This window comes from Mauremys mutica, chromosome 4 (genome assembly GCF_020497125.1).
Source record: "Mauremys mutica isolate MM-2020 ecotype Southern chromosome 4, ASM2049712v1, whole genome shotgun sequence".
Taxonomy (NCBI): Eukaryota; Metazoa; Chordata; order Testudines; family Geoemydidae; genus Mauremys; species Mauremys mutica.
Genome location: NC_059075.1, coordinates 125328220 through 125351475, shown reverse-complemented (window position 1 = coordinate 125351475; position 23256 = coordinate 125328220). Strand labels below are relative to the sequence as shown.

Here is a 23256-nt window from a genome sequence, read left to right as displayed (position 1 = left end):
ACCCAGGTCTGTGAATAGGTGGCACTTCCACACCCCCACCTCCAGGCAGCCTTGGCAGAGTGACAGTCAACACACCAGACATCCTGGGAGGCCAGTCACTGCAGAAAGTGGCACCCATGGTAGAAGTGACTGGCAGCTCCTCCCATGACTTCTGATTGGCCCAAACCCACTATGTAAGCCTGCAGGGAGAAGCAGGAAGCATCATCTGTGACCTGCTGCAAAGACAGACCCTGCTTCACTCCTGGTTCCTGCTTCCTTGACCTGCCCCCAGTTCCTGGCTATTGACTCTGGCTTGACCCCCAGCTCTGGACCCCAGCTATCAACTCTGGCTCAAGCACCTCCAGTCTGATCGTCTATGACTCTAACCACTGGACATGACTGCCCAAGCTCTGGTCCCTCACAACGTCAACCACAGACCACAATGGAGATATGTGTTGGCATTAAACACCACAGCTTTCCAGTCCTGGCCTGTGTTGGGGTGACACAGCTGTGTATTTGACTTTGTTGGGAACACCAATATCCACTGATATTTTGTTTAGTCCAGGCAGTGCAACGTTGGCTGTTGTTACATTTACCAATAGAGGGTTGATTGTTCGTCAGTAATGACTAGTGGCGTATTGGCCATTGGACAATGCCATATAAAAATCTACAGCAAAGTTTTCACGGAGCTCCTAGGTAGTTTGGCCACCTATAGCTGATTCAGGTTTGTTTGCTTGTATTACAGGTCTGCCTGCTCTGCCTGTTTTGATGAGATTGTTCATGGATTGGCTGATTTGTAGGAATCAGATCTCTTCTCTGAAGAGGTATCTCAGGATATTCTACAGGTCACTATTGGCTTTCTGTCAGGTATTGTCTCACTGCAATCAGCTGTTAATAACATGCCTACAATGTGCTGTACAGGCATGGATCGCAGGATTGCACTGATGATGTATGATTGATGTACGTACTCAGCAGCGAGTTGTTATTTTAGTGTTTATTATGGGATGGGTGGAAATCATGCAGATCAGCGAGGATGATCTTTCCAGCTTTGTATACCGTATCCAAAAGATGAGATGCATCCTCAGCTGGTGTAAATCAGCATATCTCCACTGATTTCAATGAAGCTATGCTTATGTACACCATCTGAGGTTCTGGCCCTGTATGCCGATGGGGTGGTGTAAGAAGCAGAATTGAATGATGTTGAAAATAGGCTGGCTTTTCGATAGCAAAGGGCAGTTCTTCAGCTAGATACCCGTTCAGTCAAAGAGCTCAGCTTGATCCCTCAGAGGGCAAAGCAATCAGCAAGACAGCTTAGCTCCAGGATTCTGCAATTATGACCTCTTTTTATAGCTGTGGCTAGTTACTGCTCTCACTCCCACCTGTGCTTTTCTGCACTACTGACGGCACTTAGAGATCTGAGCAGGCAAGGTGGATAGAAGCACATTTTGAAAAATTTGAATCCATCATCTCCAGTCTTGATGAGCAACAGACCTCCATGGCTCAGACAGAATGACATTGATGATGTCAGTGTGCTGGAGATGTTGGAAGCTGAAGCCCAGGGATGTCAAAAGCAGATCTCCTCAGGGGTTGGCTGTTGTGTGGAGCTGTAAACATTTTCACCTACTTCCTGTGATGTCCCTTCTTACTAGGTTTGGAATGTTTAAGTTCGACACATTTGCAACTCTCTGTTATTGCACCAGGCATCACTTGGCTTCTTGCTTCAACGCTGAGATGCAAAGTGACCTTTTCACAAATCTTTGTCAAACAGTTTTCCCGCCTACTCCCTGCAGATGTGTAGCTGACTGCGGTGCGCTGTGATCACATCACTACACGCAGGGCTGGCCTCAGGGGGTTGGAAAGCAAGATGCTTTTTTGTAGCGCACCTGAAATGTAACTGACTCACTTTACATAAAAGAGCGCATGTGATAGGCTGTGTGTGTGTGTGTTTGTGCAGGCACACGTGCATACCTGTGTGTGCATGTGCACATATTCATTTATTCTTAGGTCACCTCCGGCAGTGAAGCACAGCCATTTGTTCCATTGTGAATGACTTTGACATGTGTCACATGACCAGCTTGGATGGCCATTGTCTCTTTCTTGGTCATGTGTCCTCTGTCATGTTGCAAGTGTTCCCTGGGGTCCCTTAAGTTTGTCTTTGGTAATTTGGTGAACATGGCAGAAGACTGTTATTTCGCACCTCAGCTCGCCAGCTAGATCACAGAACTGTGCACTGCTTGGATCCCAGGCAGCTGAGTCGTTTGTCTGCTGATCAAGCCCACTGCGAGGCTTTGCAGATCCAAAGACACCCCTCCCTTTGTGACTGTGATGGGAACTGGCACTCCTGGGCTGCGTTGATGAGACTGATACATTTTGGTGCAAAGCATGCTGTGAATTCTTCTTGACACGGAGCATATGTTCTGTTTGTGTCTCCTGGTGAGCTGTCATCAGACACCGCTTGTTGTTTTGGCCCTGTGATGAAGTCTTCACTCCATTTTTACTCTGTCTTCTAAGAACATTACTCGGAGTAAGGGGTGATTAAGGACTGCACGGTTTGGCTCAGATGTGCTGTGGCAATAAACAGAAGGGACCTGATGGAGTGCAATCCCATGTGCTGGGGGCAGGTTGTCAGGGCTCAGCTGAAAGGTCCATCCTTTCAGCAGACGTTGGAACCTGGTTTGGCAATTGTTGTGTATTTGGTTGTCATGGGTTTTGTTACTATGGCAACTGAGTTAGACTATTAAGGGATAGCTCAGCCGGTTTCAACCAGCTGAGTGAGCTCTCTGTTTCTGTAAATAAAATGGAGGTTTTGGTTAGCTGTCTGCTCTCTGGCCTCAAGTGATTGCTTCCTACACCGGCTGCCCCAAGGATATAACACTGGCGACGAGGGTGGGATCCTGCTGCTGCTCCAGTAACAGAAGGAAATAGAAGTCAAGGTAAAGACCAAACAAAGAAAAAAAGCTGCTTGTTTGCACTGACTGTGAAAGTGAAACTAAAAATCATGGCTACTCTGACCAGGCCCCTGGAGCCTTTTGATGAGAATACAGAGCAGTGGCATGTGTATACTGAGCATTTTGAGCTTTTTGGTATTGCAAATGACATTACAGAAGCGAAGAAGGTGCCAATATTCTTAACTGTTGTAGGGGCTAATACCTACTCCCTGCTACGCAGCTTACTACACCCTGTTAAGCCTGAGACTAAATCTTACAGTGACATTGTGGAAATCCTGGGGTCTCATTTCTCCCCAAAACCACTGGTAATTGTTGAAAGATATAGGTTCCACAAAAGAGACCAAAAGGAAGATGAAACAGTTGTACAATTTGTAGCCATTTTAAAAAAGCTAGCAGAACACTGTGAATTTAAAGAGATGTTAAATGATGCCCTGCGTGACAGGTTAGTGTGTGGCCTCTGCAGTGAAGCTATACGGAAGCGCCTACTGACAGAGGCTCAGCTTACATTACAGAAGGCTGTTGATATTGCTGTCTCCATGGAACTGGCTACAAGGGAGGCACAATACATCGGTGCATCTCCTAGGGTGCAAAAAGTGTCACAAGAACTGACCCACAAAACGGTGCAGAGTCAAGAATGTTACCGCTGTGGTAAGCTGGGTCACCAGGCATCAGAATGCTGGTGTAAGGACCTGATGTGTCGACACTGTGGCAAAAAGGGACACATTGAGTATGCCTGTAAACAAAAGAAAAAGAGACCTGTGGTCTGGCCGACAAAAAGAGGAACCTTGCATACCCTAGAGCAGACCCAGGATGATCAAGGTGACACCTCCTCACAAGAGAAAGTGCCACTGCATGTTTTGTCTTTGGCAGCGGGCTCACATGAATACTGGGTAACTCCCTTATTGGAGGGCAAACCTATACGCATGGAACTAGACACCGGTGCAGCTGTCTCGCTGGTTCCTGAGACTGTGTATAAGGAAAAGCTACAGCATCTTCCGCTTAAGGCAACAAAAACTGTTCTGAAGACGTATACAGGTGAAGCTGTGCCCATGTTGGGCACTATTGATGTTAAGGTGGAGCTCAATGGACAGGCGGCTAAATTGCCACTGTTTGTGGTGAGAGGTGACTACCCAGCCTTAATGGGTAGGTCTTGGCTTGGGAAGATTCAGCTGAACTGGGCAGAAGTGCACCGGATGACTAAAGAAGAAACCAGTCTAACCCCTATACTAAGGAAACATGCTGCTGTTTTTGGAGATGATTTGGGAAGTATGAAGGGAATCACTGTGACATTGAACATTAAACCTGGCAGTCCACCAAAATATCTGAAAGCCCGAACTGTGCCATATGCCATCAGGCCAAAAGTTGAAGCAGACCTGGAGCGCCTGGTCACCAATGGAGTCCTAATACCAGTTACCCATAGCTCATGGGCCACTCCTATTGTTCCAATAGTGAAGAAAGATGGCTCTCTCCGGATTTGCGGTGATTTTAAAGTCACTGTCAACCCAGTGTTGTGTGCAGAGCAATACCCGCTTCCCCGCATCGATGACCTCTTCGCAGGCCTGGCTGGGGGACAAAAGTTCAGTAAGATTGATCTGAGTCAAGCATATTTACAGATGCACGTCGATGAAAAGTCCCAAGAGCTGTTGACTATTGTGACTCATAAGGGGCTTTATCGATACTGTCGCCTACCCTTCGGAATCACATCGGCTCCCGCCCTGTTCCAGAGGGCTATGGACCAGATCTTGTGTGGCTTGTCAGGAGTTCAGTGCTATCTGGATGATATCCTGGTCACTGGAAGAAATGAAGAGGATCACTTAAAGAATTTAGAGGCTACCCTACAAAGACTGGAAGAGTATGGCCTACGAGTTCGCAAAGACAAGTGTGAATTCTTCAAGCCCTCTGTTGAATATTTGGGACACATCATCGATTCTGTAGGTCTTCATAAGGCCCCTGCAAAAGTTAAAGCTATTGTGGAGGCTCCCCCACCTCGAAATGTAAGCCAGCTGCGCTCATTTCTAGGACTACTGAACTATTATGGAAAGTTCATCTCACAGTTAGCCACACTGCTAAAACCACTTCATGAGCTCCTTGGGCAGAACAAGGCCTGGAAGTGGACTGAAGCCTGTGATGTTGCATTTAACAAAGCTAAGGATGCATTGTTAAATTCTGAAGTTCTAACGCACTTTGATCCATCCTTACCCCTGCAATTGGCCTGCGATGCTTCCCCTTATGGAGTGGGAGCGGTCGTGTCACACATTATGCCTTTGGGAGAAGAAAGACCTATTGCTTTTGCTTCACGCACTCTAAGCAAAGCAGAAACTAACTACGCCCAAATCGAACGTGAGGCATTAGGAATTGTTTTTGGAATTAGGAAGTTTCATCAGTACCTGTTTGGGCGAAAGTTTACTCTTCTTACAGACCATCGACCTCTGACATCAATTTTTGGACCCTACACAGGCATTCCCCCATTAGCTGCTAGTCGTATGCAACGTTGGGCATTGATACTTTCTGCACACACATATGAAATCAAATATCGGAAATCCACTCTGCACGGCAATGCAGATGGCCTCTCAAGGTTGCCTTTACCGGTCAAACATCAAGATAGTGCCCAAAAGGAAATCTTCTACTTTGAACAGGTAGAGAATACACCCATCACTGCTACTCAGATAAAGAAGGCAACCCGCGTTGACCCAGTATTATCCCAAGTTATGGACCTGGTGATGCATGGAAAATCTCGACAAACCTCTCCGGTCTCACCCGACCTTGTTCCCTACATGTCCAGGCGGACGGAGTTATCGGTCCAATCTGGTTGTTTGTTGTGGGGGAGGCGTGTCATTATTCCACCACCCCTGAGATCACAGATGTTAGAACAGCTACATTCCGGTCACTGTGGAATAGTGCGCATGAAGGAAATTGCATGAAGCTATTTTTGGTGGCCTAGATTGGACAGTGCTATTGAAGAGAAGGCAAAAGCTTGTATGTCATGTCAGAGTGTAAGAAATGCACCCCAGTGGGCACCCCTACACCCATGGGACTGGCCTGAAAACCCGTGGCAACGTATTCACGTTGACTTTGCTGGCCCCCTTGAAGGAAGCATGTTCTTGGTGGCAGTAGATGCCCATTCTAAATGGCCAGAAGTCTCTATAATGCAGTCCACTACTGCAGAGAGTACCATCCAAAAACTACGAGGACTCTTTAGTCGTTTTGGTCTGCCAGAACAACTTGTGAGCGACAACGGACCGCAGTTCGTCTCTCAGGAGTTTCAAAATTTTATGAAGGCAAATGGGATACACCACATCACGTCAGCACCATATCATCCGTCCACCAACGGATTAGCTGAAAGATTTGTGCAGACAATGAAAAACGCTTTGAAATCAGCAAAGGGACAACACTCCATTCAAAAGCGTCTGGATACCTTCTTACTTTCCTATAGAAACACACCTCATGCTACGACCCAGGCTTCCCCAGCCTTTCTAATGATGGGATGACAGCTGCGCACTTGCTTTGATCTGCTGAAACCTTCTGAACCCAGACAAACTGTGCAACATCAGCAGCAATATCAAGTAATCAGACGGGCACCCAGAGCAAAAGACCGAACCTTTAGCCCAGGGCAGCCAGTTTTGGCTCGGAATTATACTTCCAGAGCTAAATGGGTCCCGGCCACAGTCATCACTCAAACAGGACCTGTTTCCTATACAGTCCGGACTGCAGAGAATCTTACCTGGCGGCGACATGTAGATCAGCTGTTGCCAGGTCATGCCAGTCTTCAGGACCCATCTGCAGTTGAGGGGTCTGACTTCACCCCTCCTGGTGAGACACCGAATCATGAGTCACCTGTTCCTGACTGTTCTCCTCCATTACTGCCGGCAGCTGAGATACCCCTTTGCCCAACACGAGCTGATACTACCTCCTCACCTATTCGTGCTGCGGACCCTGAGCCCCTAGTACTTTCGGGTGCAACAACACCAGAAGTTCGCCGTAATCCACCTAGAGACAGAAGGCCTCCTCATCGGCTGGATCTTTAGTTAGGGCGAACCCACGGTTATGGGGCAAAATAATCCCCAAGGTTTAGCCGGGAATGGAGGCAGTCTACCCTCCTTCTCTAGTTTAGTGTGTGTTTTATTTAGGGGATGTTCTTATTAGGGGGGGAGGAATATGTTGTGTATTTGGTTGTCATGGGTTTTGTTACTATGGCAACTGAGTTAGACTATTAAGGGATAGCTCAGCCGGTTTCAACCGGCTGAGTGAGCTCTCTGTTTCCGTAAATAAAATGGAGGTTTTGGTTAGCTGTCTGCTCTCTGGCCTCAAGTGATTGCTTCCTACACCGGCTGCCCCAAGGATATAACAGCAATGACAGCTGAGTCCTGTGGATTCATTATGGCAGGTATGGGGTGCTCCCCCACCTTGGGCATAAGGGAGGCAGGACTGGCACTCTGAAAGAGGGAACTTGGGACAAAGGTCCTTAGGGGAAACCCTACAAATAGGTCAGCTTGGAGGAGGAAACCTAGGTTGAATGGGATGGTGTGATGAGACTGCCTAAAGTGGCATGGAGCCGATCTGTGACTACTAGCAGCAAATATCTCCAATGGCCAGTGATGGGACACTCGATGGGGAGGGCTCTGAGATTACTACAGAGAATTCTTTCCCAGGTGTATGGCTGGTGGCTCTTGTCCACATGTTCAGGGTTTAACTTGTCGCCATATTTGGGGTCTGAAAGGAATTTCCCCCCAGCTCAGATTGGCAGAGACACTGGGGGTTTTTCGCCTTCCTGTGTGGCATGGAGCACAGGTCACTTGCAGGTTTAAACTAGTGTCAATGGTGGATTCTCTGTAACTTGAAGTCTTTAAACCCTGATTTGAGGACATCAGTAACTCAGCCAGAGGTTTTGGGTCTATTACAGGAGTGGCTGGGTGAGGTTCTGTGGCCTGTGACGTGCAGGAGGTCAGATTAGATGATCACAATGGTTCCTTCTGACCTTAAAGGCTCTGAGTTTGTGAGTTATGTGGTAGTGGTGTTATTTTAGCTGCCAATAAAAGCAGCATGTCAGGAAGAGGGGTGTGATTAGGCATTAACCCACAGTGTGTGCGCGCTGTGCAAGGGTATGGACCCTTCACGGTGACGTATGATCTCATGGCCCTTTCAGGAGCAACTAACAAGTGGGAACGTGACAGTTTCCTGTTTACTCAGAAGTTACGCCCAGTGCTGACAGTAAACTCTGTTTATGTGGAAACATAACGAATTGTCTTATTGCTTCTAATAACTAGGGACCCTGAGTTTGTTTTGCAGTTACTGTGGTAACAAGTGTGGTACAAATGCCTTGGCAAATTGCTAGCTAGATCAGTAGGCTGATCAATAGATAGAAAGGTAGCTAGGATGGAAAGATAAAATGATAGGATGATTGCTAGGTATAGATGGACAGATAGGTAGCTAGGATGGTAGGCGGATGGACACGTTTTTCAGGTACTTGCTCAAGTAATTCGGCTTCTGTCTGGAACAATAGGACTTTCAATTTGTTTGCTCATTTTTTAATCTATCTGTTAAAGTCCCTGGGGATGCGGCTGAGGCGCAGAGAACTCAATCCAGCCAGGAGATAGTTCATCTTGATTACGTTGCTCATTTCACTATTTGAATTGCAAAGGGAAAATAAAAACCTCCCTCTCCCTCTGCGTGGGCGGCTTTTCTGTCTTCCAACATTCGCTCAGCCCTGCAAGTGTCTTCACTATTGAGAGATTATTTCACTGGCTGCAAGATTTGCAGAGTGCAGGTTTCAATGTGCAGAACCTTTTTGTTTGATTAGTTTCCTTTTCCTCTTCGCTATCCCACCAGGTGATAAGTTCATCCCACCAAGTCCTGGGCATCCATTGATCTCTGGCTCAGTGAGACTGAGCATGCTCTGATCCAGCAGTAACTGCTTAGAATCCACTTGCTGCCCGGCTACCCGGTTCCCCTCTCATGTACACCGGTGTCACCACTGTATCTCCACAGTGGAGTGCAGTGGAGTTACCCTGGATTGACACTGGAGTGAGGAGAATCAGGCCCAATTGAGTGACTCCTGATTTACCCTAGCGTGAGAGAGAGGGGAATCAGGCCTTGTGGAGTTACTCCTTGATTACACCAAGGTGAGTGAGAGGGGAATTGGGCCCAGTGGAGCTTCCCCTCATTTACACCAGTGTGAATGAGAAGAGAATCAGGCCCAGTGTAAATTGGGATTAACTCCACTGGGGTGAGTGAGAGGGGAATCAGGCCCAATGGACTATTTCTGATTTACACACAGTTGAATGAAAGAGGAATCAGGGCCACTGGAGTGACTCCTGATTTACACCCAGGTCAATGAGAGGGGAATCAGGCCCAATACAGGTTTCAGAGTAGCAGCCGTGTTAGTCTGCATCCGCAAAAAGAACAGGAGTACTTGTGGCACCTTAGAGACTAACAAATTTATTTCAGCATAAGCTTTTATGGGCTACAGCTCACTTCTTCAGATGCATAGAATGGAACACACAGACAGAAGATATTTATACATACAGAGAACATGAAAAGGTGGAAGTACGCATACCAACTGGAAGAATCCAATCAATTGAGATGAGCTATCATCAGCAGGAGAAAAAAAACTTTTGAAGTGATAATTGAGATGACCCAAAGTTTTTTTTTTCTCTTGTTGATAATAGCTCATCTCAATTGATTGGCCTCTTCCAGTTGGTATGCGTACTTCCACCTTTTAATGTTCTTTGTATGTATAAATATCTTCTGTCTGTGTGTTCCATTCTATGCATCCGAAGAAGTGAGCTGTAGCCCACGAAAGCTTATGCTGAAATAAATTTGTTAGTTTCTAAGGTGCCACAAGTACTCCAGGCCCAATACAGGTACTCCTGATTTGCACCGGGGTGAAAGAGAGGGGAATCAGGACTGGTGGAGTGACTCTTGATTTACGCTGGGGTGAGTCATATGGGGAATGGGGCCTCTTGTGTTTAACAAAGCAATTATGGGCCAGATCCTCAGCTTCCTTCCTCAACCCCCATGGAACCTCCTTTTAGTCTACATGGCCCCCCACTTAAGAACGTAAGAACGGCCATATTGGATCTAACCAAGGGTCAATCTAGCCCATTATCCTGTCTTCTGATAGTGGCCACTGCCAGGTGCCCCAGAGAGAATGACCAGAACAGGTAATCATCAAGTGATCCATCCCCTGTCACCCATTCCCAGCTTCTGGCAAACAGAGGCTAGGGACACCATTCCTGCCCATCCTGGCTAATAGCCATTGATGGACCTATCCTCCATGAATTTATCTAGTTCTTTTTTTAACCCTGTTATAGTCTTGACCTTCATAACACCCTCTGGCGAGGAGTTCTACAGGTTGACTGTGCATTGGGTGAAGAAATACTTCCTTTTGTTTGTTTTAAACCTGCTGCCTATTAATTTCATTTGTTGACCCCCAGCTCTTGTGTTATGAGAAGGAGTAAATAACACTTCCTTACTTACTTTCTACACACCAGTCATGATTTTATAGACCTCAATCATATCCCCCCTTAGTCGTCTCTTTCCCAAGATGAAAAGTCCCAGTCTTCTTAGTCTCTCCTCATATGGAAGGTGTTCCATGCCCCTAATCATTTTTGTTGTCCTTTCCTGAACCTTTTCCAATTCCACTTGGGCTTGGTGCAGGGGTAGGTTTCGGCCCATTGTAGTGGGACGGTAAGGCAACAGGACAAAGAGAGGGAAAGACAAAATTGAAAAACAAATGACAAGCAGGGTGCAGAGAGAGCCAGAGGCACCCAAGGCCACTAACACGAGACAAGAGACCTGCAGAATAATGAAGCTAGTGCTGCAAGGCAGGGGAGGGTGAGAGGCACCAAGAAGTGCAGTTACTCCAGGGACGGAAAGTGAAGGAGCAGGAATTCAGAAATGAAAATGAGCCCAAGACCGAGCTGAGCAGCACTCAGGCAGACACCAGCTCCTGTGCCCATCTCACCAGCTGATGCTCAGAAGAGAGGCTGGCCCAGCACCGAGCTCTGTCACTGAAATCAGCGTCTGAGCTCACTGACTCCTCTGGAACAGGTGAGTGAGGAGAGAATCAGGCCCAGGGCAGTTACGCCTGGTTTACACCAGTGTGAGCAAGAGGGGAATCAGCAATTCCTGATTAAAGGCGTTCATTTCACTTACAGGTGGCCTCCGCCCAGGAAGACAGGCGAGCTTATTCCACCCAAAGACCTTTTCCAAAATGCTTGTCCCTGTCCTGTTCACACAGCCTCTGGCCAGAGCGGGTCTCTCCTGCCCCCATGGATGATGGGGGCAAGTGCTGCCACAATCTAGAATTAGGGATCTGAAAACAGCTAGTAGTTTGTGGTGTTTGTTTGCTTTAGTTTCCCTCTCTTCCCAGCTCACTAGAGACTGGGGGGAAATGTGTGTAGGATGGCTAAGCATCCCTTGGTGGTGAGAAGAGAATGAAGAGATTCAAGGGTTATTTGTATAATAATCGTTTGCCCTTCCCGTGTGCCCTCCATCCAAAACATTTTTTAAAGGACCCCGCTTCCCGGGGCTTAGTGTCAATGAGGATCAGGGCCTTACTCCTGTTGCTGCTCCCCTGTGGGAGGTCATTATTACCAGCCCCCATTATGCAGCTGGGGAAACTGAGGCATAGAGGAAGTGGCTCACCCAAAATCTCACAGAGTGTCAGGAATAGAGCCCCAGATCTCCTGACTCACTGGGTCTTAACCCCATGAGCATCCTTCATCCTGTAGCTAGCATCTGTGCCGCGAGCTGTTGTCAGTCCAGCACCATCCCCAGCAGGAAATTCACTTACCCTATGCTGCCCTACTTTGCTTTCTTGTTGGTAAGTGCCAGCTGCCCAGCAGGCTCAGGGCTGGGCAGACACCCTTTCTTTTCTCTGACCCCTCACTTTGGTGTGGCGTAGGTCTGGGTAGTGACCTGGGAGGGGAGCAAGAACTAGGGGCCTTCTGCCCACCTGGTGGCCAAGCTCTGGGGCTGGCCCTGGCTGGGAACCAGAGGAGAGCTAACGGTGGTGAGAATTCCAAGGGAGGAAGAAGCCAAAGTGAGCACACAGAGCAGCGAGTGATTTGCTCTGCTGAGCCCTGTGGGCCCTCGGGAACCTTGAGGGCAGCCTCTTAGCAAGCCTGCAACTAGTCATTTTGCACTTCAGCAGGCCAGCAAGGACTTGCCAGACAGGACTGGCTCAGGGATGTTTGCCTCCATCAGGGACCATAGAACTTGCCAGATCAGATCAGACCAGACCACTGAACCCTTAAGCCTGGTATCCTGCTTCCAGTACTGAGAAAGGCAAACTCTCCTGATGTTAGTCACCTGCCAATGCTTGTACACATAGGGGTGGAGTTCCTTCCAGACCCCTACAGAACTTCAGGTGAGCCCTGAAGTATGAAACTCAATTACCCCATTCTTATGATTAATGGTCAAAATTATTTCACTGCTTTTTAAAATCCAGCCCTGCTTTGACTCCGCTCTCTGCTATAGCTATGAACTCCACACAGTGGAGCTCAACCGTCATCAGTCTAATTCCTGCTCCCAATTACACTGTTTCCTGCATGAATACCAGAGTGGCTGCTGTTGCATGAACTACTCCTCTGCTATTATGAGCCATTGATTACGTGGTATAGTTGATGGCAGCACCTCATCCAATGCTCAGCACAGAATCCCATCAGCCTGTACTAGATTGAGCCAATGCATTTTGTTAGCAGATGGGGAGAGAGCCTCATGGCTCATTTCGTGGCAGCCTTCTCCAGCTGACATCCTTCATAGGCATCTTGTATGGAACTCACTAACCCCTGTCCCTCCACTGCACCCTTCACATACTGGGTATGTCCAGACATCCGCTTGTGATGAAAGCCTGCCTGAAAGGAAAATGAAAACAGGGCATGGTTGCTCTGGACATGGGCTGGGAGGGGGATTGAGGACAGCTGAATAAAGCACTGGCTGGGAGCTCAGTAACGGGAGAGGATGGCTTGGAGTCGCTGCCCCACTTCCCTTCGCTTTCGGGCAGGTGTTGGTGACATGACTTTTTTAGCTTTGTTGCAGGGGGGCTGCCAGGCCTCAAAGAAACTCTTTGATGGATGTTGTGAAGGCCAAGACTATAACAGGGTTAAAAAAAGAGCTAGATAAGTTCATGGAGGGTAGGTCCATCAATGGCTATTAGCCAGGATGGGCAGGGATGGTGTCCCTAGCCTCTGTTTGCCAGAAGCTGGGAATGGGCGACAGAGGATGGATCATTTGATGATTTACCTGTTCTGTTCGTTCCCTCTGGGGCACCTGGCAGTGGCCACTGTCAGAAGACAGGATACTGGGCTAGATGGACCTTTGGTCTGACCCAGTGTGGCCGTTCTTATATTTCTTATGTTCACACCGCCAGCTCCTGCCCCCTGAGCATGTCCGTGGGGAGTCTTTAACTGACACAAAACCACCCTCCTGGCTGCTCTGCCACCCTTTCCCAGCTCTGCCATGGGCAGCGCAGCTAGGGAAAAGGATTCCCATACTCAGAGATGCCCAGCTGGCTGAACAGCCTCCATGGGGGCATTAGCAGCTGAGGTGGATTAGAGCAGCTCTGAAGCTGATTTAATTCATACTGGGAATTGGCCTGGTCCCTACCCTGCCCCAAGTTTGCAGAGACCTGAAGGCACCTTCCCCAGCCCAGGGGCGGATCTAAAACACTCCAGGATCTGGGCTATGCTTCACTAGACATACAACTGCAAAGATGGACAGATATGGATGGACAGAGTAAGCCAGTCTAGTACGTACAGCTTAGAGAGTGAAAGGGAGGGTGTAGACCGGTCAGGACTCACCCCTGCGGCGCCTCCTGCTGGTGACTCCGGGAATTAGCTCTGTTCCAGCGCTGGAGCGCCCTCTACAGGCTGGTGATCCTCCTGTCCTCAGGCCCCCATGTCCCTCCCTGGACCCGGTGCCCTCTTACATGGGGGTGCTGCCCCTGGCAGTAACCCCTTTCTCTCTGGGTCTCCCCTCCTTGGGGAAACCCCACCCTCTATCCCCACCTTGCCTCAGTATTGGCTACTGCCAGTCATTGTCTAGCCCCACACTCTGGGGCAGACTGCAGTATCAGCCTACTCATCACAGGCAAAGGGGTTTGGACCTGCTGCTTTGGCCTACCCCTGGGCTGCCCTCTGCAACCCCCAGTACCTGTTGCCCTATGCTAGGCCGCAGCCTGGGGTTTTCTAGGCTGGAGCTTCCCCAGCTCCTCAGCCTTTCCCCAGCCCTGCTTCACTCAGGTATCCAGTCTCTAGCTCCCTACAGCCAGGCCCTTCTCTCTCTGAAGGCAGAGAGAGACTGTCTGGGCTTCTGGCCTTTTCTGCCTCTTATAGGGGCCAGCTGGGCCTGATCGGGGTGTGGCCCAGCTGCGGCTACTTCCTCCATCAGCCCAGCCTTGAGAGCCACCGCTCTGGAGCCCTGCCAGGCCACTTTTAAACCCCTCACAGCAGGAGCAGGGTTTACCCTGCTACAGAGGGACAGAAACACAAAACTTGACCTGACCAATGGCTGGAGGTGAGCAGAGCTGTTGTCCATACTTGTACCAGCCTGGAGATTCTGAATCTCTGCACAAGGGAACTACTGGTGGGGTTACCATTGTACACCTGACCCCAGCTGACATACACTCCCTGGATGAGGGCAATGGCTGGGACAGGAGAGGAGGCGCTAGAGGTAAGATGGAAGGGTGGAGAGGGAAGAGAGATGGGGAGAGAGGGGTGAGGAAGAAGGCTATTATAAAAAAAACACATTTAAAAAGTGCTAGCTGCAGCTAAATCTGTGCTTATCCATTCTTGTAGCTTTTCCATTTCAGCTTGCCCTGCACATTCATTGCCAGGGGAGTATTTCCAGGATCTGGCCATTGGGTGTTTCTCTATTTGAAATCTGTCAGCCCAAAGGCCAGATCAAGAGATGAGTGAGGTGCCGCCGAAGGTCCTTTAATGCCAGGGAAGAGGCTAAGATCTTTAGGACCTGATCCTATGGTCACTGAGGTCATTGGCAAAGCTCCTGTTGACTTTGATGGTGCAAAACTGGGGACTTACACAGCATCAAATTAGGGGGAACTCCGGACTCATTCCATGTGGCCAAAAGGTCAGGTCCATGGGCTGGGTCCAGTGGAGATGTGTTCTCATGAGTTCCCGTGAGACCAAGAGGAATGACACGGGCAGTCGAAATTCAAATGCGGCCTTTTGGCCAACAAAACAACTTCTACAAGACTAATAATAAAAGGCAGGGCAATGTACAGGCAGGGAGCAGCGGGTGTAGATGGATGCCCCCGTTACTGAGTTTGGTCTGGTATATATCAAGCTAGCAGCAGAGTTGGAGCCGGTGGGAAGCGATCCCTCATGCCTTGATGCCGTTACAGTAGCCCGTGCACTCACTCCAGCAGGGATGTTACTGCACCAGGCAAGCTGGCAAGGCGAATAATCAAACATGAAACAAGCTGCCGCACAGCCGTAACCTAGCTCGCAGCTCTGACAATGAGCTACGGCTCCCATCCCAGCTCTCTTATTACAGAAACGCTCTGCTAATGTCTTAGCAGGCTCAGCCATTAATGAACCCTGCTCCGATGCAGCCACGGGGCTACTGAGATTGTCTCCAATAACTTTTAAGCCAATCGCTGCCAACAACTGGCATGAATCAAGCCCACTCCTTCTTCCACCCCCTTTCTCATTGACAAAACTAAGTTGGTCTCCCTGCTGCAGGCTCCAATCCCTATTTCAGAAGGAGTCGGAGTGAACAATGCAGCTTGGTCTGCGTTTTAGTAATTGCCAGTCTCGGGCCCTGGCAGGCCATGCCAGGCAATGAATTCCAGAACCGATGGGCCCCATTGTGCCAATGTCTTGGCCCGGAATCCAGCCCCAGAGCTTCTCAGCAGAACAGAACTGCCCCAGCAAAGTGAGGGGGCAGCTGTGAAGACAGCCACAGCCCAGTCCCTTGGGGCCAGGGAGGTGCCAATGGCTAGCAGCTGGAGTTACATGGGCACATGGATTTGGAGGCGGTGCAGAGTAGGGGCCCCCAGGATTGCATGTTCACCTCGGCACACTCCACTGAGCAGAGGGTGAGCCGGTCCTGCGCTACCTGCAGATGCTGGGCCCAGGCCTTGGGTCTGACGGAGCTGCAGGCTGCACAGAACGCTCAGTGGAAGGGCTGTATGCCACCTTAGTGCCTTCTGATCCTGGGGTTAGTGAGGGTCAGCTCACCCCAGGGCTCGGGTTATTCCTACGATGGGAAGGAGAAAACGGAGCCTCGGGGCTTTGTTTGCTAGCAGAGTCCCTGGCTCTTGAAGTTTGACACCAGTTTGGGTTCTCTCTCTACCTCCCCCACTCCTCCCAGCTCCAGCAAACTTTCAGCTCACATTTGCTGGCCTGGTGCCTCACTACCAGTAATGGGGACAGGTCTTTGAGAGGCTGGCATGAGAAATATGATCAACTCCCACTGGGCAGTGAACCCCTTTGGCTCATTCCCATGTACAACACCCCACCACCTTCAGGTACACACCATCTCCAAGGCTCTCCCACTGTCTTTGGCCTGTCCCAGCTGACAGCCCGAGAGCAGGTGACACAGAGACACAAAGCTGAGAGGCCTTGGCTGCGTGGCGGGACTGACGTGAATTCACAATTATTACTGCACGTTTCAGATCCTGGGGCCTGGCCTTGCTGGATGTGAGCTTAGCAGGATTCAGCAAGTGGTTGGACATTTACGTGGAGGATGGGAACTGTCACAGTACCCGGGGCACAAAATTAAGGGATATAAACGCTTGTGCTTCTAGGCATTATCTCCTGGGGTGAGGCTGTAATTTCCCCCATGGGAAGGTTATTCCACAGGTGTCCACTAGGGGTTCCTTGCACCTTTCTCTGAAGCAGCTTGTGCTGGCCCTGTCAAAGACAGGACAGTGCTGGTCTGCTTGGGCCAGTGGGCTGATATGCTATCGCAGATCCAATGTTCAACCTCACATACGGGTAAATCTGGAGTGGCTCTGATGGAGTAACAGTGGCATGAAACTGGGGTAAGTGAGCCGAGTGTCAGGCTCCTATTCGTATTACGATTCAGAGGTGTTCCTGTTTGCAAAGTCTTATCATCTCCTGGCCTGACTGCGTTTCGGACAAGCAGCTTAAAGCAGCGCACCAGAGTTTTGGGAAGGGCCCCACTCTCAGGAAAGGGAGACAGTGTTGAGTGGCTGGACTGGGACTCAGGCGACCTGGTTCCATTCTCAGCTCTCCCTCTGGCTTGCTGGTAAATCACATTGGCACCCTGGGTCTCAGTTGCCCCAGCTGTAAAATGGGGATAATGATATTGCTCGCCTGTGTCAAACGCTTTGAGATCCACTGATAAAAAGTGCTAGGGATTAGTAGCAGTAGATTCAAAACTCCCATACAGTTCAGGATTAGTTGACCACGAAGTAAAGTAGCTGTTCTGAGCCAGACTTTTCTGATTAGGAGGGTGGAGTTTGATGATGACATTGAACAAATGTTTTTTCATGTCTAGAATTCATCGGAATTATTGGAGCCAGATCATAGGAAGAAGATAAGATCTGGCCTCACAATACCTTTCCCTAAAATAATTCAATCTGGGAGGCTTTTGCCCACGCATAGATCACTGCAATATGTAATGATCATTTGATTAACTCTGGGTTAGCAGTCAGTGGATCTCCCATACCCACTAATGCGATCCCACCTCACCGCTGGCTAATGGATCATGTCAGAATGCCTCTTTGAACCTCTAGTTGAGCTGTCAGAGTCAGAGACAATGTCAGGCCGGCCGCACTCCGTTATTAGATTCACTAGAAGCCAGGCAGCTGAGCTTCATTTCTGTCTGCTGTTGATTTGCATTTGAGTGCTTGTGAAAAGGAGAACCGGAGAGTCCCAGAGACATGGGTATTGCAGGCAGATGCTGCCACAATGAGTTCTGCCCATGCACAGCCCCCACCCTTGCTATCATATCCTGGGCTCCCGGTCTGCAGCGCTGCCAGTGGACCTCAATCCTGCCATGCAGCCCCCTCTGCTATTCCAGCCCTGAGCCCCACCCCGCTCTGCCGATATTAACGCCCCTCTCCCAGCACTAGGCCCGTTACTGGGGAGAGCCTGTCACTCAGGTTAAATGCCTCGCTGCCTGGTGATACGTGCTGTGTGCAAATGAGGGGTAGCATTTGACCTCCCACATCTCCCTCTCCAGCATTCTTACACATGCTTGGAATGGCAGCGTGAGCTAGCAGAATGCAAGGCAATCTGCCATGCTGAGTGGCTAGTGGGGAAGTTACCAGATTTGTGAAGCTGCTGTAGTCAGCCTGTGTGGCTTGTATTTAGAGCTCAGATCGGGGTTCCTGGGGTCTAGTCCCAGCTCTGGAAGGGATGGAGGCCCAGCTCCTCAAAGGAATTTAGGTTCCTAATTCCCACTGAAATCAAGGGGTCTCTGGGCCTGCGTGCTAATGGCTAGATCACAGGGAATGAGGGTCGGGGCTATTCATGTCTGTTCCCTGATTCAGAGGGGAGTATGGACCAATGTTTAGACCAGAAGCTGGGGCGCTAGGACTCCTGGGTTCCGTTCTTAGTCCTGGGAAGAAGATCAGTTTTCTATCTCTTAGCCAGAATCTGATCTGTGACAGTACTTTGCCTCTCATCCCATGCCAGCTTCACTTCCTGACCAGCCTCTCGATGCCCTGTCAAAGGTTTTTAGAAAGTCTGAATAAGTTGTGTCAACCAGTTCTCCTTTACCCACGATCTCGTTGACCCAGCTTTGTAATGCACTTTGAGATCCTCGGAGGTGCTTAATGTTACGAATTGCTGTTAGCTCTTATAAAATCTCACATCCTGATGTGTGACCAGAAATCAGCTCAGACAAAGAGCTCTGATTATTAAAGCTCCTGTGTTTAATAGCAAACACAATCCGTGACTGCTGGAAGGGAAGAAAAAGGAGAGGATAATTGTATGATAAAGCAGCGAGTGAGGTAGGTAAAAAATGGGGGTCCTGAAGGAATTGGAGAGACAGCATAGAAATCACACGGTGTCAATACGATTTTCTGCTGTCATAACCAATTACATGATACCAACTCATTAGCAAGGAGACAGCGCAGCTCTCCTGGATTCAGGGAGTGAGCAGGAGAAAGCTTGTTAATATGCAAATGAGAGGCGCTTGACCTAATAAAGGGAAAACAGAAGAGGAGAAGCTATCTGTGTTGCCCTGCCCTGTGGTAGCTGCAGTCACTTTGGGAGCTAATCGTGATGGGCAAATTCTTGTAAGTAACATGAATTGCCCGTTACTAAACTTGCTCATTATTGTGGAAGGAAACGAGTTAACCCCAGCATGGAGAGAGGGGGAGGACTAGTTCCTCAGTGGGTGTAAATCAGCATAGCTCCACTGGAGCTCAGAATCTGGGCCTGGATTTCCCAGTTCTGAACTTAGAAGCCCTGTATACAGGGGCAGCTCTAGGATTTGCGCCGCCCCAAGCAGGGTGGCACGCCGCGGGGGGCGCTCTGGCGGTCGCCGGTCCCGCGGCTCCCGTGGACCTCCCACAGATGTGCCTGCGGAGGGTCCGCTGGTCCCGTGGCTCCAGTGGACCTCCCGCAGGCATGCCTGCGGATGCTCCACCAGAGCCGCGGGACCAGCGGACCCTCCGCAGGCATGTCTGCGGGAGGTCCAGCGGAGCTGCGGGACCAGCGGACCCTCCGCAGGCACGTCTGCGGGAGGTCCAGCGGAGCCGCGGGACCAGCGGACCCTCCGCAGGCATGCCTGCGGGAGGTCCACCAGAGCCGCCTGCCGCCCTCCCGCGGGACGCCGCCCCAAGCGCGCGCTTGGCGCACTGGGGTCTGGAGCTGGCCCTGCCTGTATAACAATAATGTGACCAAATTCAATTCCAGTCTTGGTAAATGCATGTGGATTTAGCCTTGACTGTTACATGCATGTAACATCTTTCATCCAATATGATATCAGAGCACCTAACAAGCTATATACATGCAGCACCCCTGAAATGCAGCTTTCTCTGGGGTGGAGGATGAGCACCAACTGACACGCTGCACCACAGTAGGGAGGAAGCAAAAGTTTGGCCAAGGACTGTGTCATGCAGCCAGGACAGGACCTGGTGGGATGAGACAGTTTTGTTACGATGCTGCATTGAGGTTGCCTGAAATAAATTCAAGGCTCTTTAACTGCCCTGCAAGATAGAAGTGTTAGGAAATTGCTTTTCATGGCAACTGGCCTTGAGTTAAAAAAGATAATGGTCAGGACAGTGCAAATCTCAACCATGGGCAAGCCATATTAGAGCAATGTATCAGCACAGCACCACTTGAGCCCAGTCCCAGCTCATGAGCACCTCAGGGCAAGTCTGCACTACAGAGTCACCCTAAGTTACGTTGAGGTACAGCACTGCAAGTCATTAAATCACTTTTGCATGTCTGCCCTATGCTCCTTGTGTTGGCGGTGCATGTCCTCACCAGGAGAGCTCGCACCGATTGACCTGTCAGCCAGCCGTGGTGGGCAATGTGAGCAATGCAGCGTCTACACTGACTGCATCGTCCCACGCGCTCTCACGGAGCTGGAGTTGGTCAGTCGGCATAGCAGGCAAGCGACACTTTAGTGTAGATGCTGACAGGGTTAGGTCAATGTGAGCTCTGTTGTGTAGACCAGGACTCAGCATCCAGTCCTGATGTGCGAATGGAATCGGTGCATTCCTGGCCCAGAAGCAAGGAGTGGAGCTAATGGAGCCACAGTGACACCTAGTGAGACTGTTGAGTGAGGATGAAAAGGAGAGGGAAAGCGCGTCTGGTCTGCTTTCCTTCAAACCAGTGTAAATCAGAAGCAGCAACTCCACTGGCTCTGAGGCTTCTCAGTCACATCATTGCAAATCAGGAGTTACCCCATTGATCCCGACTCCCCTCTCATTCACACAGGTATAAATCAGGCCCGCCAGCGTAAATCAGGAGTAACCCCACTGATCATGATTTCCCCTCATTCATGCAGGTGTAAATCAGGAGTAACCCCACTGATTCCCAATTCCCCTCTCATTCACGCTGGGGTAAATCAGCATCACTGTTAACTCCAGTGGAGTTTTGCCTCTTCACAGATCAGCATCCGGCCTCTAGCCATAAAACTGTCTGGAATTAGTCACCCTGCCTCCAGCCTTCGTTGGGGCAGATGTGTGACACTGCAGCCAGCGGTTCATGGCTATTCATTTCCTACGGCAAACACACGGACATGGGACCGTGACAGCTGGGGGGTGGTTACTTTTTAATCTGAAAAGCCCCTTCAAGGCCCTGCGCTATCCAGTGATGTGTGCAGCATGCCAGCGCCCCGGCAGCCTGGCTTCCCCTGACTGAAACAATAGCATTAGCACTGCTGGCTCTTGCTATGGCTGTGATGTCCAGAGGCCTCCATAACACACTGGAGCTGCGCGTGTGGAGACGTGGACAGACCCCGAGGAAGCTCATTTATGCATGGAAAGGAACATGGATTGGGGTATCCCCAGGCCTCTGTGGGGGCGGGGTGGAGAGCCGCTTGGGCTGTGAGGGAGCACAGCTCCAGAAGGGCTCTGAGCTCAGAGTCGCCCAGGCCATTGGGGGTGACAGGTGTTTTCGCTTTGTGCCATAAACTCTTGTTCTTTCTTTCCTTCTCCCCCTCCTCCGATTCCCTTGTCCCGCAACTTCCCTCTCCCCCTCCCCTGCTTTTGTTCCTCTGCCACAGGCCGCCAAGCTGCCAATGTCCATCATCATCGTGGGAGTTGGGCAGGCCGAATTTGACGGTAAGGCCTCCACCCTCCTCTCTCTGCCTTTGTTTAAACCAGCAAGTGCTCATCTAGGTGTGGCAAGATGGCTGTGTGCATCAGGTCTCAGCCTGGCCACAGACACCCAGGGGCAAGTCACTTCCGGCCAGATCCACAAAGGAGAGCCTAGCTCCTAGTAGGATGACCAGATGGCCCAATTTTATAGGGACAGTCCTGATATTTGGGGCTTTTTCTTATATGGGCACCTATTACCCCCCACACTCTGGGCTGGTCTACACTAAGGGGAAAAATCGATATAAGATACGCAACTTCAGCTACGTGAATAACGTAGCTGAAGTCGAAGTATCTTATATCGATAACTTACCCGTCCTCACGGCGCGGGATCGATCTCCGGGGCTCTCCATATCGACGCCGCCACCGCCGTTCGCGGCGGTGGAGTTCCGGAATCGATATAAGCGTGTTCGGGGATCGATATATCGCGTCTAGATGAGACGCGATATATCGATCCCTGAAAAATCGATCGCTACCCGCCGATACGGCGGGTAGTGTAGACGTAGCCTCTGTCCTGATTTTTCATATTTGCTCTCTGGTCACCCTAGCTCCTAGGCACCCAGCTACCCTGCAGCACCCCCAGCCCCGAGCCAGGCACCCAGGCTCCCCGTGCATTGTACGGGGAATTCAGCAGCTCAGAAGGGCATTCACAGAGGACAGACGCTGAGCAAGGAGCCACCTACGCCAGCCAGGGCCGCCCAGGGGGGCAAGTGGGTCAATTTGCCCCAGACCCCACAGGGGCCCCCACGAGAGTTTTTCGAGGCCCCTGGAGCGGGGTCCTTCACTCGCTCCAGGGGCCCCGGAAAACTATCACGGGGCCCAGCCCCCCACAGCTTCTTCCGCTCTGGGTCTTCAGTGGCAATTCAGTGGCGGGGGGACCTTCCGCCCCGGGACCCGCTGCCGAAGTGCCGGGTCTTCAGCAGCAATTCGGCGGCAGGAGCCCCCCACCGCCGAAGACCCCAGGCCCCCTGAATCCTCTGGGTGGCCCTGACGCCAGCCAGTAGGAAATGCTCAGGAAAGAGGTGCAGCCTGAGTCCTGCCTCCCTGAGGTAGTGAGGGCCTCTCTGCTCAGGATTCCCAGCCTGGAATCCACTCCTGGAGTTAGAGGCCAGGTCAGCTCCTTCTCCTGACAAAGGCCCGGGGCGCTCACCTGGCACATGGGAGACCTGCCTTCAAAGCCCTGCTGTGCAGCACTGCCTTGATCTCAGATCTCCCCCTCCCAGGGGAGACCCCTGACACCCAATTAGGGGGTATTCTGGGTAGGTCTCGCTCTGTCTCTCCTGTGGAGCCGTTCTACTGGGTCAGTAATGCAGTATTCATGGAGCAAGAGACGGACTGTATAGCCCAGTGGGTAGGGCACTCCCCTGGCAGACCTGGGCTCAAGGCCCTGTTCCAAATCAGGCAGGAGGTGTGAAAGCAGGTCTCCCATGCTCCAGGGCAGCGCTCTAACCATGGGCCATACACACTCTTTCTCTCTTCCAAACCTGCCTGCTCCCCGTTGTCTTCTGCGGGAGGGGAATTGATCTAGTAGGCGTTCTCTGAGCGCACCTGTTGGACCAGGCC

At 50.5% G+C, this 23256-nt stretch overlaps 1 protein-coding gene across 6 annotated transcripts in view; it reads left to right on the top strand.

Annotated features, from left to right (window-relative positions):
* LOC123370362 (copine-5-like) overlaps positions 1 to 23256 on the top strand; it is a 194236-nt gene that overhangs the window by 155166 nt on the left and 15814 nt on the right. For all 6 annotated transcript variants that reach the window (XM_045016877.1, XM_045016878.1, XM_045016882.1 and 3 more), the window contains one exon: positions 21603 to 21660. In XM_045016877.1, the coding sequence (XP_044872812.1) occupies positions 21603 to 21660 (58 nt within the window). The remainder of the gene's footprint in view (positions 1 to 21602; positions 21661 to 23256) is intronic.